At 35.6% G+C, this 15818-nt stretch overlaps 1 protein-coding gene across 1 annotated transcript in view; it reads left to right on the top strand.

The window, feature by feature from the left end:
- USH1C (USH1 protein network component harmonin) overlaps nucleotides 1–15352 on the top strand; it is a 63802-nt gene extending 48450 nt beyond the window's left edge. The window contains 7 exon segments of the mRNA XM_088145096.1: nucleotides 4863–4925; nucleotides 7568–7609; nucleotides 8419–8472; nucleotides 9453–9552; nucleotides 10699–10808; nucleotides 13801–13856; nucleotides 15139–15352. Coding sequence (XP_088001222.1) covers nucleotides 4863–4925; nucleotides 7568–7609; nucleotides 8419–8472; nucleotides 9453–9552; nucleotides 10699–10808; nucleotides 13801–13856; nucleotides 15139–15238 — 525 coding nt within the window. The 3' untranslated portion in view covers nucleotides 15239–15352.
- Nucleotides 15353–15818: the final 466 nt, after the last annotated feature.

Raw genomic sequence — 15818 nt, 5'->3', positions numbered from 1 at the left:
GGCTGTTCCAGCACCCAATCATTACAAAACCTTTGACACCAAAAGCTCAATGTATCCAGCAACACATGATATAGAATCAGTGTGTCTCATCTCTCCTGTGGTTACTACAAATAAAAGTTTAACAGAAGTTTAAAGTGCAGAACTAATAATAAGGATAGGAGATAACATACTCATTTTGAGTTTTACTCAGGATACAAACTGAGTAAACTGAGCTTTCTACATTGTAAAATTTAGCATTAAGTATTAATATCTCTGTAGAATTAGACAAGCAGAAAAACAGAATGAAAGGTCTTCTGTATTTATCAATTAGACCACAAGCAAAAACAAGCTGAAAGATGCTTATTCATTTTTATACCAGTTAAGGCCATCCCACCAGTAAAACTAAAAAATAGCAGTTAACATCCTGATGTAGCACTAATTATATTGTCTTTTGGCTTCTGTTTCCAGGACTGAAGAGACCAATTATCCTTTGTAATGAAATAGGGATCTCATTTTCACCTCTGTGGGCTAATAAAAAATGAATTAGAGAAATTCAATTTCCATGAAATCTGTTCTGAAGTAAAATATTTAAAGCATCTTTAAAGTGAACCTACTCTTTAAGAATTTATTCTAACATAAAATCAATGAGCAGCTAAAGATGACTCAAAAATAACCATTAATTGACCAAAAAAGGTTTCCCACTAAAATGCTTCTGATTGTGTCATTTGTAGTCATTATCTGCAGTTTACCATTTCTAATTGTAATCTTTCAGACTTTTTTTCATTCAATCCATTCAGTTACAATTAACAGCACAGCTAAGCAATTTGAAAGTTTTCAAGAATTAATACAATATCATCTCAAAGTACTATAGTTAGTAAAGATTTGGTTTGCATTTTTCAATTGACAATTGTATTCAGAAAGATTTTGCTTTGTCAAGATGGGTATTACTAGATCTGGCCCTGTGGAGCATAAATTCTGAATTTATTTTCCAAATTTTCACATATGCATTGAGGTCAATGGAAGCTTTTTTCTAGATTTAGCTGTGTAGTAGGTTGCTCATAAGGAGCATAACTAGGGAGGGAAAAATAAACCATCTGCTCTTCACCTGCTGCCTTTCACGATCCTTTGCCAAACACGACAAGCTTGGAGTGAACCGTCTTTCTCTGATGCCAGTGGCTGCTTTTTGTCCTCCAGAGCTTAATTTCATGGGGTGAAGATATTTTTCCTCCTGTGTTAGGAGAGGAAAGGGGAAGGCTTGAGAAAATCATGAATTTTACTTAATCTTGTAAAATGTTATAAAAAGGGGGGAGGAGGGCCTTCTCCAGGCAGCTCAAATGTATATCAAATCCTCATTGTGTAAACACATGCTTGATTGGTTGGTTCCTCATTAACTCTGCTTCTCCCTGCCCGACATGGTAGAACATGGAGTTTTGCTACTTTCCTATCATACTCTGCTATTTCTTCCTGTGTGTATATATCAGAATCATTGCATTGGAAGAGATCATAGAGGTCTCTAGTTCAAGCCCCTGCTTGGTGCAATATCTACTACTGTATCTCTAAATGATGACCATCCACCCTCTATTTGGAGATGTCTAATCTATATAATCTCTATACATGTGCATTAGTAAAGAGAAAATCAAGTCTGCACTTTTGTTTTTTATTCTGTAAACCATTCCATGGACAATTGCCAATAGGATGGTATATCATAAAATAAATAAGCATATGTATCTGGTACAAACTCTGATGATGAAAAAGTGATGAAACAAGTATCACAACATCACAAGGCAAACCCCAGACTTTTATATTTGCCTCCTTGGGTCAGAGGCAAGTACAAAAGTGGTAGAGTTTTAATTGCGATGTCACACACCCATTTCATGATTTGCTGCCTTGCCTTCTGCAGATGCCTGTGTAAATAAACAGAGAAATAACCCCAGAGAGGAGAAAAAGGAAATAACCATTCTTTTTATTTCTTGCCTCCATTTCTGTCTTTCACTTCGAAGCTTCCATTCTTTCTTCCATGCAGTTCAGTCCTTATTCCATCCTTCCCTCACTCCTATAATCAATCCAAGGTTCCTCCCTCCCTCCCTTTTTGCTCCATTCCTCCTTTTTTGCTCCATTCCTCTATCTACTGTACTCCACTTTTGAGTTCTCATTTCTCACCATGCATCTATCAATTTTGAAAGATCTCCCAAATGAAGTCATGCACCATTTTATTTCACTTTGATTTTTATTTATGAGGATAACAATGATTGATAAATATCAATTGGTGTCTTTCCATTGAGTTGATAAAGAGCCAGTTCAGCAGAGAGCAAACACCGGTCATCAGTCCAAGATTATAAATCCAGAATGGCATTATCTCTCCATTGTAGTTTTTGTTTACTATACCCCATCTCAGTAAATCCATAGTTCTTCATATTGATAAATTCCAGATGTTTGCTATATGCTTCAAAATCACATTTAAATTGTATTACATTTCCCAAAATCATATTTTGAAACTTAGATATTAAGCCAAAATGGAACAACAGTGAACAAATCAAAATCATATGTGTGTCCTCTCCAGGTTCACTAAATATTTTTACTCTGTGTATTTCTGATTTTAAAATACTCTGCTTCATCTTGGAAAATATCTATTTCACCATGTCCATTGTGGTTTTTATCTGCATGAATTCAGCCCTCCTAAAAGACTATAAATCATGAGAAAGGGCTTTTAAAGAGATAAGCAAGTCTACAGAACTTTGTATTACTTTCTGTACTTCATTCTCTTGTAGATTTGGAATAAATTCAGCTTTTGCTTGTTCTTCAGCTATGAGAAGCTATTCCCCCTCAGATGAGAAGTTGGTTCTTGCTTTCTCTGTCTTCTTGATTTTAGATCCATAATTTATCACCATGGGCATGGGTCAATATAGAAATTATGTTATTAAATTAAAAAACAAAACAAAGCTAAAGTTTTCTGCTTAGCAATTAAGCAGTCAAAAGGTGAGAGATAGCTCAAGCTGGAATAGGACCAAGTTAGTAAATTCAGCATATTGTCATTAGCAACTGGAAGTCCATTGAGAATTAACTATCAGTTTGAATTACAGGGATTTGGCTGGGAAATTAATTGGTACTTTGTCCTTTATGTAACAGCAAATAAATACTAATAATTATATTTCTGAATTTGCATATATTAATATAAATTAGAATGAATAAGTGTAATGCAAGCTTGTGTCCTAAGAGTCTACATCCCAAATCCTTTTGGTGCCAACCAATCTTACTTCTGCCTTGTGAATGAATTGCTTAAAATATCACTTAGTTTTTAGTCAGCTTTGAAAAGTTGAAAGGAGAATTTCATCAGCACATTTAAATTACGTTGCCATTCTAACACATCTGCTGACAGACTACTGTCCAGCATCACTTCTTTACCATTGCCATGGGATTCTCAATTTAAAGTTTCTATATGGTTCCCTGGCCATAGCACACTCCTGAATCAATGTTATGAAATGATAGGAGGAACTGGCAAGGAACTGCTATAAGAAATTAGATTTGCTCTGAGGCTCTATCACACAGTCTCAAATTAATGAAAAGAAACTCTAGCCCATTTTATAGAAGGCATAAATGTTAAATGCATCCAGTTACTCAAAATTAGCATCTGAAAACACAGTTGCAATTTATTTTCAATAAACCATTGTGAAATCTTTCCAGAATAATATAATTGTTTTTAACTGGACAATTTTTTGCTAGTGTATGTGCTCTCAGCAACAATATCGACCACTGTTATTCTTTAGATTATACATTGTACTGTCCTATGGAGACACAGAAAGGTTAATACTAAATCATTGGGTAGGTGTTCAGAAATCCGCAAAGTTGTTAAAATGTACATTAACCTAGAACCATAGGGTTGGAAGGGCTTTTCCTGAAGAAGATCTTATAATTAAAATGCTTATGCTTCTGTAATAAATAATTGGATATACATTAGAATCAGTTCTGTTGTTGGCATCTTTGGGTGCTTCAAATTCTGATTGGATGGTAAAAATACAGTTTCAAGAGGTGCCTAATTAAGGTGTTTAATTTGGGAGTTTGGGGTAGTTCGGTGTAGTGGTTAAAGGTGCTGGAATAGAAGCCAAGAGACTGTGAGTTCTCATTTTCCATTAGGCATAGAAGCTACCTGGGTGACTTTGGTCCAATCACTTTCTCTCAGACCCAGGAAGAAGGCAATGGCAAACCATTTCTGAAAATGTGACCAAGAAAACTGGGTAGACTTGTCCATGTAGGCTGACTCAAAGGCACTAAAAAAAATATATATTTCTATCTAGTATCAGTAGGACAATTTTATGTGAATATATTAGTTCCCATTTCATTATTTTTCAGGCATATTCTGTTTATTTACTCATGACAGCTATTTCTATCTTCCTTTCAGTCTCCCAAAGCAGTATATAAGCAATTGTAAATAATAGTAAACAACGTTATTATTTAATTCTCTGGGGAGAAGAAATCATCTGAGCAGGTTTCTGTGGTGGTTGTCCCCTGCTCCTTCCTTCTTCCTTTAGAGATCCTTCCTACAGGACAACCTGATGGTAATGGGCCTGCGATGGAGGAGAAAGGAAGAATTCCATTAAATAATGATGGTTGTCACCTGGTTTCCAACCTTTCCTTTCTAGGGCTCTTCCCAAGGGAAGTTGGAATAGTCCAGCAGAGCAGGCTTTTGTAACCTATTTGCCTTCCTGCAGTTCTAAAAATCATGTACATCTACAGGATTTTTTCTAGGAATTCCAATTAACTTTGAAGATATAAATAGAATATCTAAAGCTGAAGGACATTCATATGCATGTGAACATGAAGGAGAGGAGAAATGTATGTCTAAAGAACTAGTTGCTAATTCAGCAAGATTTTTTTTTTCCTTTCAGCCTCAAGAGATGTTTAAAAGGATGGTGGTTTACAATTCATCATTTAAAACTAACAAAAAACAAGTAAAATCATTTTTCCTTTTTGCATATGTGTGTGGTATTTTTGCATTTCGACTGTAGCATGCTATCCCAGTTTCCTCTCTTTTCTGTCTCATAACATTGAGATAAAGATGGAATATACATTAAAATAGCAAGCTTTGATTCTTTCAATGGATGCATGCAGTTCTGCTAGAGTATTAAGAAACTGGCTATGAATACAAAAAGATCTGATGTTGTAAATTCTTTAGTCATTTGATATTTCACACTAGTGACTCTTAGACTTTTTCATTCAAATATAACATAACATAAGGAATATAAATATTCTTTTTCCATTCATTTCTATCTTATTTCTACCAGGTCACTTGTGAAAAGATTGATCTCCTTCAGAAAATGTAGTTTGGTAATAAATGAGGAAAATGCTAGATTGCATGAATCCACCCAGAATGATCAAAGAAAAAATGATAGTGGTATAGATGAGTTCTCAAATTAGTAAATTCTTTTCCAGTGGTTGTAATTAGGGTCCCTGATCGATTTTGTAAAAGAGTGTATTCTGTTTTAATCTTGGCTTTTCAAGTATTCTTAGCTAGTTGTCAAAGAATGTTTGGATTATTTTTTCAAAGACTATCAAAGATTTTCTAATGTAGGCTTTCATGACCAGTATCTGTTGGGCAATGTTGAGCTTCTGAATTTAGTGATCATGGTCTAGAGAACAGATTTCCTGACATTTCACCAGCAACAGTGGCTGATATCTTCAGAAGCATGATGTGCTCTGCAGACCACAGGTAACTGAGCAGAGACTGACTGGACTCCCTGTCGGTCTTCAGTTTCCACAGCACAATTGCTGTCCAGTCAGCTCAGTCAGTCCCTGCTCTGTTGCCTGTGGTCTGCAGAGTACACCATGCCTCTGAAGATGCAGCCAGTTGCTGGCTAAACCCTGAAGCCCAACCCTGCCCAACTGTCAAAGATTCTCACTGCTTAAGAAATACTGGGTAGGAAAGAATGATGTGAGGGATTAACAAAATCCATTGTTTCTAGTGGGGAGCTGGACCTAGTTGATGCTGATCCTGGGGGCTTTCAGGAAGGTTTGTTTATCCTTACTCTCAAGATACCATTGCTGCATCCACACTACTGTCAAATCTCCCTGCCTATTGCTGGGCCTAGAAACATTACAAGGAGCAAACGGAGACAAAAGTGGCAGTAGGTGTGTAGAATATCCAGTCCCATGCCAAGGACTATAAATATTAATGATTTTTCAGAAGGAACAAAATGATTGTATAGATTAAGCATTTGTTTCATGTTGAACAAGCAGTTGTCAGAGGGACCTCTAATTAAATTTAGGGCTACTTATGTTAAAATCCTGTATATCTTACCCACTCTAGCTATTCACATTCTTAATCAATTTAAATGACTTACTCTTTCCAACTACCAATGAACAAAAAGGCAAGTCTTCAGGTATTCATCATACATTGATTAAATTATGCTATGGAAACTGAAGACTTGCGCGAACTCAGAGGAGCATGGGCTGGACAAAGGTTTTCTCTGTGGAAGTGAACAGGTGGCTCTTCTGCATTTTGAGGCAACAAGAACCTGTTATGTGTTGCTCTTTTTATGATGTTATTTTAACTGATTGTTCACATGATTTTGATGAGATTTATTATTTTGTGAGCCTCCCAGAGTGTTAGGAATTGAGCTAGATATAAATTATGTAAATAAATAAAATTAGGAACAGTAATATGAGCTAGCTGGTATCATAATTAATATCTTTTGAGCAAATGCCTACAGCAAAATATTGATGAAAATTGTTCTAGGCAAACTAAAGAGGAACCTTCATTTGTCTTTAATTGAAGACATCATTAGGTCATCCCAGAGGTTATTAGATGTTGTAGCTTTCCCTCCCCTTAGGCAGTGAAGGGCTATGGGAACCACCATTTTTCTTTTCTGTCAATGCTCTGGTGATAGAGGAAGAGGGTCAGGTTAGGTATTTGATTCAAAGCCCTCTTTTCCTTTGAAACTCCCAAAGCAGTCCAGGAACCAGCATATTAATCTATTCCTTGTTATGTCAATGGGAGGGAAAAGGGCTACAGTAGGGATTCCAGCCACAATTATGTCAGATGAACAGTCATCATAACATAGTTTAATTCCTTGCCTAGGAAGTTCAGTGGAGCAATGCAGCTGAGCTGTGAAGCAGGATGTTTTACGTTTCAGAGATTTAAACATGTTTGTTTGGTACAGATGATTGTTGATGAATGAAGTAAATGTGCTCTAGAAGTGCTTTCTGGTTTGCATTTCTCATGGCAGTTAGCACTCCAATGTCATCCTGCTTTTACTCCCCACATGTTATACTCTAGTTATGCTAGAGGAGTACAATGGTCTTAATCAAAATTTATCTTGCCCATGACCTTCATGTTGGATGGATTAAAATAAACGGTCAGTAGCTAAGTCTGAAGACTTAGCTCTTCCACATTCAGTAAACCTCTTCAGATTAACTTATCTAACTGTTGCATTCTAAAAGGTAAATCTGATTTAAGAAGGTTGTATGACTTAATGTCAGGAGGAACATACCATTTCTCTCTTTCTTTCTGGCCTTTCTTTCTTCAATTCATTTGAAAGTCTATTTTTATTTAGAGCCTGCTATGCATGTATTTGATTACCAATCTTATTTGCAGGGCTTCCAAAAATATGTGGAAGACTTTGATCCCTACACCATGGTAAGAAGTATGAATTGTGAGTGACCGCTAAGGGGGAAGGGCCTATGACTTAGTGGTAGCTCACATACTATGCATGCAGGACATTCCACATTCAGCACGTGGCATCTACCCAAGAAGAGCCTTGATTGATTAGATGAAAATCCTGCCGGTCCAGTTGGGTGGCATAGCAGCTAATCAAATGTATCCAGGAAGCTTACAAGTAGGATGCAAGATTGATAGTTTTTCAGTATTTCTGTGTAGCAGTTGTTATCAAAGCATATCAATCAACAATCAAACAAGGGAAACAATCAATTTCCCTTTGATTATGGATGTAACACTGAAATTTAATAACCATATCTTTCATACATGATACATAATTAGAAGTTGTCATTGTATCAGCAAATTCTATAGTTTAAATATATGTTGTAAAATAACAACAGTGCTTTCTTTTACCATTCCTGAATCTCCTCACATTTAGCACATTTTCCAAATCATTCATGTTTTTATATAATTCTGTAAGGTTCCCCTTTATCCACCTTCTTTCTAAGCTGAAAACCCCACCAAATTATAATATTTCCTCATAAGGGAGTGATTCTAACTCATAATAATTTTGGTACAAGTTGGATAGGAAAACCCTAGAGTATCAATACTGAGCCACATGGGCTAATGAATAATCTCAATATAAGGCAGGATCTATGTATTTTCATTTTTGTTCTAAATTTCAGAGAATGGATTTAGAAGAGTTCTCTTTCGGTTTTTATATTACATACTTCATGTTACCCATTTGAGAAAGTAGAGATTGCTTACTGACATTTGTTTAATTTTGCTAGTTTTCACCAGATCAGATTATGGGGAAAGATGTACGACTCCTTCATATTAAGAAGGTACTGTTTGTGATGGAAGAAAGATACTGTAAGTAAAGAAATGCCATTTCAGAGAATCCAGAGATGAGCCTTACCACTGAAAACAGGAAACATTGAAAATTAAGCTGTGATCTTAATTGTAGCTTTTGTAACAAATGTTACATTTGTTCTACTGTTATAAAGGACAGCTTCATTTTTCAACTTAGTTGTTTCTTCATTCATTGGCTTTGAATCAAATCAGATTATGCTATTGAAAAAATAAGCAGTCAAAACCTATGAGGTGAGTGGGCAAACACAGATAAAGTGCCCATACATGCAGTGTGTGGGTGACAGATGAACATTAAATATACGTCTGCAATTCCACAATTTAACAATAATTCACTGACACTTCACTGAGGTTGAGGGCACCAGAAGGACCTTTTAAATGAATCTGCCTGATCTTAGAAAATTCTTTACAAGTTCACCTTCCAATATTTCTGCCTTTTGAGATTGGGTAGATATAGTGTGCAATAAAGCCTTTTCAGTGCTAATGCATCATTGTAGAGCATCTTTCTCAGAAAGCAAAAGGATAGGCAACCATTTTTTTAGCTTTTAGACAATCCTTCTTGTTCTCTGAGGTTTTTAGTCACATCTGTGTTGCTGTATTTACTTGTTCCTTCTGACTTAATATGATTTTAGATAATTTCTTTGCTTAACATTGCTGACTATGTTGTTTTTATTGGTCCTGTCTAGTATTTTCTATTATGATTTTTATTGTAAAGCTTGAAATAATTTTAATAGAAAAGCAGTATATAAAGATTCTACCCACTGGTCCATCCACCAGTGGAACTACTGTAAAATCGGTGCTCCCCTTCCCTACAACCCTTTAATTCCAAACCTGGTTTAGAGGAAGAAGGGGAACTCATTTTGTATGTTCCTAACAGATGAGTTTTAATCCAAAAACTCCTATTCAGTGGTTGACAAATACCATATGTTCATTTTTCTTTTTAAAACTTTAATAGGAAGGATCATTAGACCTTGCAGTAGAAGGAGGCATCAATTCCCCAGTTGGAAAAATAGTGGTATCTGCTATTTATGAGGGGGGTGCTGCAGACAAGCATGGTGAGTAGCCACTAAGAAAAAAGTTGGAATATAAAGTTGGAATATAACACTTGTTAAATAAAGTTAGCCTTAACTAGATGTGTAAACTATACCCCTCAATTGGCATAAATTTATTTCTAAAGTATTTATATTTAAATTGAGAACTACTAAGTATTTACAGTTTTCTCCAATTTTCTGAAATGCTCTGGGGGAAATTATGGTGGGAGGAAAGCTGCATGATTGAATTTGTTGGTGCATTGGGAAGTGATTAATTCTTCCTGTCATGTGGTCTTCAAGGTTTCCCGAACAGCTCAAATATCAAAATGTTTACAAAAAGTAGATGTCTCTATAATGTATAACTGTATTTGAGATAGTACCAATATAAAATCAAAAAATTAAATTTGCTATTTTAGCACATTACACCAGGGACCCTAGCTTCATCTGTTCCCTAAATACCTTCATCAATATAGCTACTGTGGTGTCTGGTAAAATAAATGAGTTTGGAACACTAATATTGTTTATTTTAAATTTCATTATTAACTCAGAATGAAGATAAACAAGAACCATATGTAATAAATGGCATAATTAAATAAGGGTAGTGGAATATGTCATGCTTTTACATTGTGATAATTCAATCTTAGGTTTCTAGTAGAGAAAATGGCTGCTTACAGAAAAGCATTTCTTGTGCAACCAAACAAAATATCTTATACAGCTATTTTATCTTCCTTTTGTGGAAGAAGAAAAGTCAGAAAAACAGTACAGAAATATAGGAGGGTTAGGAGTAATACACATTACTTTAACTATAGCTTACATGCAGATGCTAGTGATCTCTATTTATTTCTATTATTCCATTCATTCTGAAAAGTGTTCTAGTGGTTAAAGTATCAGACTGTGGTGGCAGAGAGTGAGGTTGAAATCCCTAATCAGCCATAACATTCACTGGATGACTTTGGGGCCAATTATTGTCTCTCATTCTAGCCTACCTCCCAGGTATGATAAATGTAATCTTTTTTGGAGGAAAGATTGAAAAATAAACAAACAAACAAATACATCTTGCATGGTACAACCCAGATTCTACCGTTCAGATCCTCATTTTCAGTAACTGCTTTGGTAGAAGAAAGATAATATGGAATTGTTTGTTCCTTTGCCCTTTATTTCCTTTATCAGGAGGTATTGTGAAAGGGGATGAAATAATGGCTGTAAATGGCAAGATTTTGCTGGATGCTAAGCTGGATGAAGCTCGGGCCGCTCTTGCAAAAGCATGGAACGTGGGAGGGGTAAGTTGGAAGGGTTTAGTCTCGTCTCAGAATTACGCATCAGATATTCATTGTTCTCAAGAAGTGGCAGTAAATAATTCCTAGCCTATTAATAAATTTAAGATAAAAATTAGCAACTCTGTCTTCTGCAGGAATTGTAACAAACGTAGAAACAACAAACTGAAAATTGTATTGTCATCTTAAAAACCCATAATGATACAATGAAATATAAAACACAACTCTGTTGAGTAAGCATGGATGTTATTAGCAGTCCTTAAGTTTTATTAAAAATTGGTCCTTTTAATTATTTTTTTAAAACAAAAAATTATTCTAAACAAATTATAAGATAGTATTTTGAAGATTGGACAAATAATGAGTTAATTGATGGTGTGCCAAAAATATATAATTATATGCCAAGCAATCCCATTCCTTTTTCCAATGAAGAATGAAAAGTTCATGTGGCCAGTTAAGCACTGGTTTATTTAAGCACAACAGCTGTAATATATGCAGAATAATTCAGTATTATTTCCATCCCAATTTCTTCTTCCATAAGAAGAAATTCCCAATGATATTCATGTGACTTATCTTTTGTATATAGTCATATAGTACTGCTCAAATAAGATTCTGCATAGAATAGAAATTGCTCTTGGCAAAGGAGAGAGAGAAAATGACTAGACTGCTTCATTTCTGTTTAAGCAAAATGCTTCAGGAATGTAATCCATTCTTTTAGTATTCTTGAGTGTTAGTACGCTGCATGTTCTTCTGAGTTGGTGGGATGCTTATGATGAAAGACTGAGAGAATTAGTGAGTAATGCAAGAGAGATGAGAGGTTCTGAATGTGGGACAGGCCATTTTTAGTAGCATCAAAAGTGGATCTTGAGGGAAAATGAACATAGAAGGAAAGGAAAGAAAGGAAAGAAACTGGGCTGTCTGCTGGAAGAAAACATATGTCATACATGCAAAACTATTAATCTCCCAAATGGAATGGAAAATGGGTATAAGGAAAGAGGATGTGAAAGCTGCTTGGAACAGCATGGGAAATATGAAAAGGATGCTTGGTGGAAGAATGAAGCAAAAGGGGCAAAGGTTGAAAAAAATCCATATTAAAGAATGGGTGAGAGAAAGATACTGTGTAATATGAATATGGAGAAAAAATAATTGTCAGAAAGCAAGGAACAGTTTAGATTAAATGAAGTAGAAAGAATAAATTATTTCTTTATTGAAGGAAATGAATTGTTTTGAAGTGGGTGAGATGGGCTAAACAAGAAGCCTCCAGCAGGGTGAATGGAATTAGAAATAAAAGCTATGAAATTATTTGGGATGAGAGAATGTTAAGAGTATTTTAGACATTTGTGTGAGGGAATGTTAAGAATATATTAGAGATTTGTGTGGAAATGATAGTGATACAGGTAGTCCCTGCTTAGTGACCACAATTGGGACCAGCAACTCTGTTGCTAAGCACCACAGTGGCTAAGCAGAAAATCATGTGACTGCAACAGGCTTACAACCTCACTTCCCATTCAGTTGTTAAATGAATCATCGTGGTCATTAAGTGAGATATCACATGACTGCAACTTACAATTTTGTTTCTGTGTTCTCCATGAACTCTGCTTGTTGCAAGCCTGTTGGAAAGTAGCTGAATGATGATCATATGACCGCGGGATGCTGCAGCGGTCGTAAATGGGCGCTGGTTGCAAAGTGCCTGAGTGGCAATCAGTGACCATGGGATGCTGTGATGGTTGTAAATGCGAGGATTGGTTGCAAAGCTATTTTTTTTACACTGCGGTAACTTTGAATGGTTGCTAAACGAGGCAGTCAGTAAGCAAGGACTACCTGTACTGTATGTCAAAGAGAGGCATTGAAATGAATGCTGTAAATATTAGTGTCCAAGAAAAAAGTGATGAAATGATTAGTGTGAGAATGTTGAAATGGGTTAAGATTGCAGGTGTAAATGATGTATCCAGAGAAAAATTAGGTTTGTTTATGGAGAGACTCTGTGATTTGTTTAAACTGTGTGCAAAAGCTGCTAATGTTTAGAAGAATGCTGTTATTATTTCCCTACACAAAGGGAAAAGAAAAGTAGTAAGAGTGAATGCAAAAACTACTGAAAGAATAGTTTGTTAAACGTGCCTGGGAAAGTGTTTGGCAGAATTCTGATCAGAAAGGGTAGGAAAGTGACAAAATTAGCAGAATTTCGGAAGTGGAAAGCACAGCTTTGCGCTGGGGTAAGATTAGAGTTAGGGTTAGGATGAAGATAGAAATATTGATTTGCTGTTTATCTGTTTAAGACTTGTTGTGAAGAATGAATGTTTGTCAAAAAGTGGAAATGTCTGTGTGTAAGATCAAGTTTCTGTCCATTTTGTTATATGGAAGTGAAAGTTGAATATGTCAGGAGAAAGGTAAGATAAGTTGAACCAGCGGGAATGGGGATTCTTAAGAAGTGCTTGCAGTAAAGCAAGAGATAGGGTCAAGAATGAGTGAATGATTAATTAATTAATGTGGATTGAATACAAAAATATTAAAGAAGTATATTGAGGTGGTTTGGTTACATAAAGAGAATGAATAATGATTGCATTGCAAAACAAATATATCAGGAAGAGTGAATTAAGAGGGAAGACTAAGAAGGAGTACTTGGATGGAATTGATGAGATCCTTAGAAGAGAGGTGAGAAGCTGAAAAAAGAAAAGGCAATGTATGAAGCTATGTATGGATGTGGTCAAAGTAAGAATGGTATGTAAGAAAAGTGTGGTGATTTAGCTATATTTCCTTTTATTTTTATTTCCTCATATCTTAATTTATCTGGCTTACTATTTTCAACTCCCTTTCTGTGCTTTCCATAATGTTGCTTAATCCAAAAGGGAAAAGAGTGATGGGTCTGCTCACTTTTCTCTATACCACATTTTCATAACAAGCAACCTTCTTAATATGTTCTATAAGGAAAACATTCTCTGAAAGTGTAATTTTCATTCCCTGATCGGTTACAACTCATATTGATGAAGCATTTCTTCCACAGGATTGGATTGACTTGGTCATTGCAGTGTGTCCTCCCAAGGAATATGATGATGAAATGTAAGACTTCTGTATTTGTTCATGGACATAAACTAGATTACCCTTTTATTCAACTTTAACTTAAGTCCACCTCTAGTTATCACCTGTTAAGAAGCATGTAGTCAAACTGGATATATTTCAGCAAGGAAAATGAGCCACTAATCAATTTGGAAGATAGAGAAATCTGAAGAAAATAGGTGTACCAGTAAAAATACATGAGAACAGCTAGCAATGGAATGCTGTAAGAAAAGAATTAACTATCAAGACAAGAAGTAGAGGAGAAGCCTTTGAGTCAAGCTTAACTCCTGGGAAGTAATGATTTGCTATTTTCTGCCCTGGTATTTACTGGGAGTCTCCTATCCAAGTAGTAACCAGATCCAATTCTACTTGTGGAAAAAACTAAAGATTTTAAATGTAACAAAACAGAATGATGTAGTAGAAAAAGCTTTAGAAAAGTCAGGCAAGCAATAGTTTAAATATGATCATTTAAATTTGGACAGAAACAAGTAGGTACTCAGTCCAGCTGATATAGAGTTAGTACATCAAACAAAAAACAGTGTGATGTCAGTTGCAATCTGTTCAGTTAGTACTTCTATGCATACATGCTGAAGAATATCAATTTAGGGTATCTTATCTCTGAATAAGTACATAAAGGAATATGCTGTTTCTGAACCATGTTTAGAAGACTCCAACAGATGTTTTAAACATCCTGAAATTCAACCTATATGTAATTGAGGAACATGGATAGAGGAACAACTGCAGCTGCCAAATCACTCGGCTTCTCCTGGGAGCTGGTTAAATGTGCTCCTGGGTATCACCGAGGCAGTGCTATATCTAGGAACATCTCCAGAATGTTTACTTAATATCTCCTGGAGAGCACATCTCTTTTAAGGACAATTATATATCTGTGCTTGTAACAGTTCTCTGCTGGGTGGATTACATTGCAGTTTATTCATATCCATCCAAGTTCAAACTCATCTCAAATACTAATTCATAGTATCAGTAGAAGTAGAAAGAATCCTTGATATCATAAACAGGGGCTGGCTGTTAAACGACTGTGCTAATTTTATATCGATTTTATATAACAATGTGGGGGGGGGTGCTGTTGCAGATTTTTTTAAAAATCAAACCTTAAATGCGCCTTGTTTTTCAAGAAGCCCCTGCAATCCTCATTATGCCATGCCCAAGAAAGGATTAGAAAAACTCTTATTACAGAAACCTGTCAGGGTTAGGGTTAAGGTTAGAGATATGCAAAAGAATAACTTCCATCCTTATTTCATGTTTCACAGTTTTGTGTATTTAGTGCTACGGTTCCTTAATTATCTGATAGCCCCAAGCCAAGCAGAAAGGCTTTGGAGGACACTGCAGGTGTGTGCAGAGAAGGGGTTTTCCTGCCTCTGTAAACCCTGCAGCATTTTCCCAAGGGTGATAGTGGAACTAAACTCATATATCTTATTCTTTCTTCAAATACATCCTTTCCAAAGCACGTGCCTGCTTGTGTTTTGCATGCTAATTAAAAGCCAGTCAAAATGTTCTTTCTGTTGTAACATTCTTTTAAAAACAAAATGGATTACATTTTCCTAATTCATACTAACCATAGATCCTATATTAAGAATCATCCTGTGTTGTGCAATGTTTATAAAATATAGGGAGTGGCATTTTCTTTAGCTGTTCCAGGTTGAATGTGCATTTTTTTTCCCAACCACTTCTTATAAGCCATCTTTTCAGTCTAGGTTACTGTTTAGTGTGCTCCCAAAGAAAATAAGTCCTTTCCAGTCATTGCATGTGCTGTTAGAAAAATCTTTAATAGCTTTCCTAATTTCAGAATTTACCAAGATCTGTATAGTTTATAGTTACTTGTTTTTCAAGTTCCATGAAAATCAAAGAACTTCTTGTTCTTATTGTTCCCAATGGGCTTTGAGTACAGAGGGCTTTTTTTGTTTGTTTTTGTTTCTGTTTTCTTTTTTCTTTTTTCTTTTCCCT

Source organism: Python bivittatus, unplaced genomic scaffold (assembly GCF_059951505.1).
Source record: "Python bivittatus isolate LINGU-HERP-01145 unplaced genomic scaffold, Pbiv_v1 ctg000480_np1212, whole genome shotgun sequence".
NCBI classification, from domain to species: Eukaryota; Metazoa; Chordata; class Lepidosauria; order Squamata; family Pythonidae; genus Python; species Python bivittatus.
This window is presented reverse-complemented; position numbering and strand designations above follow the sequence as displayed.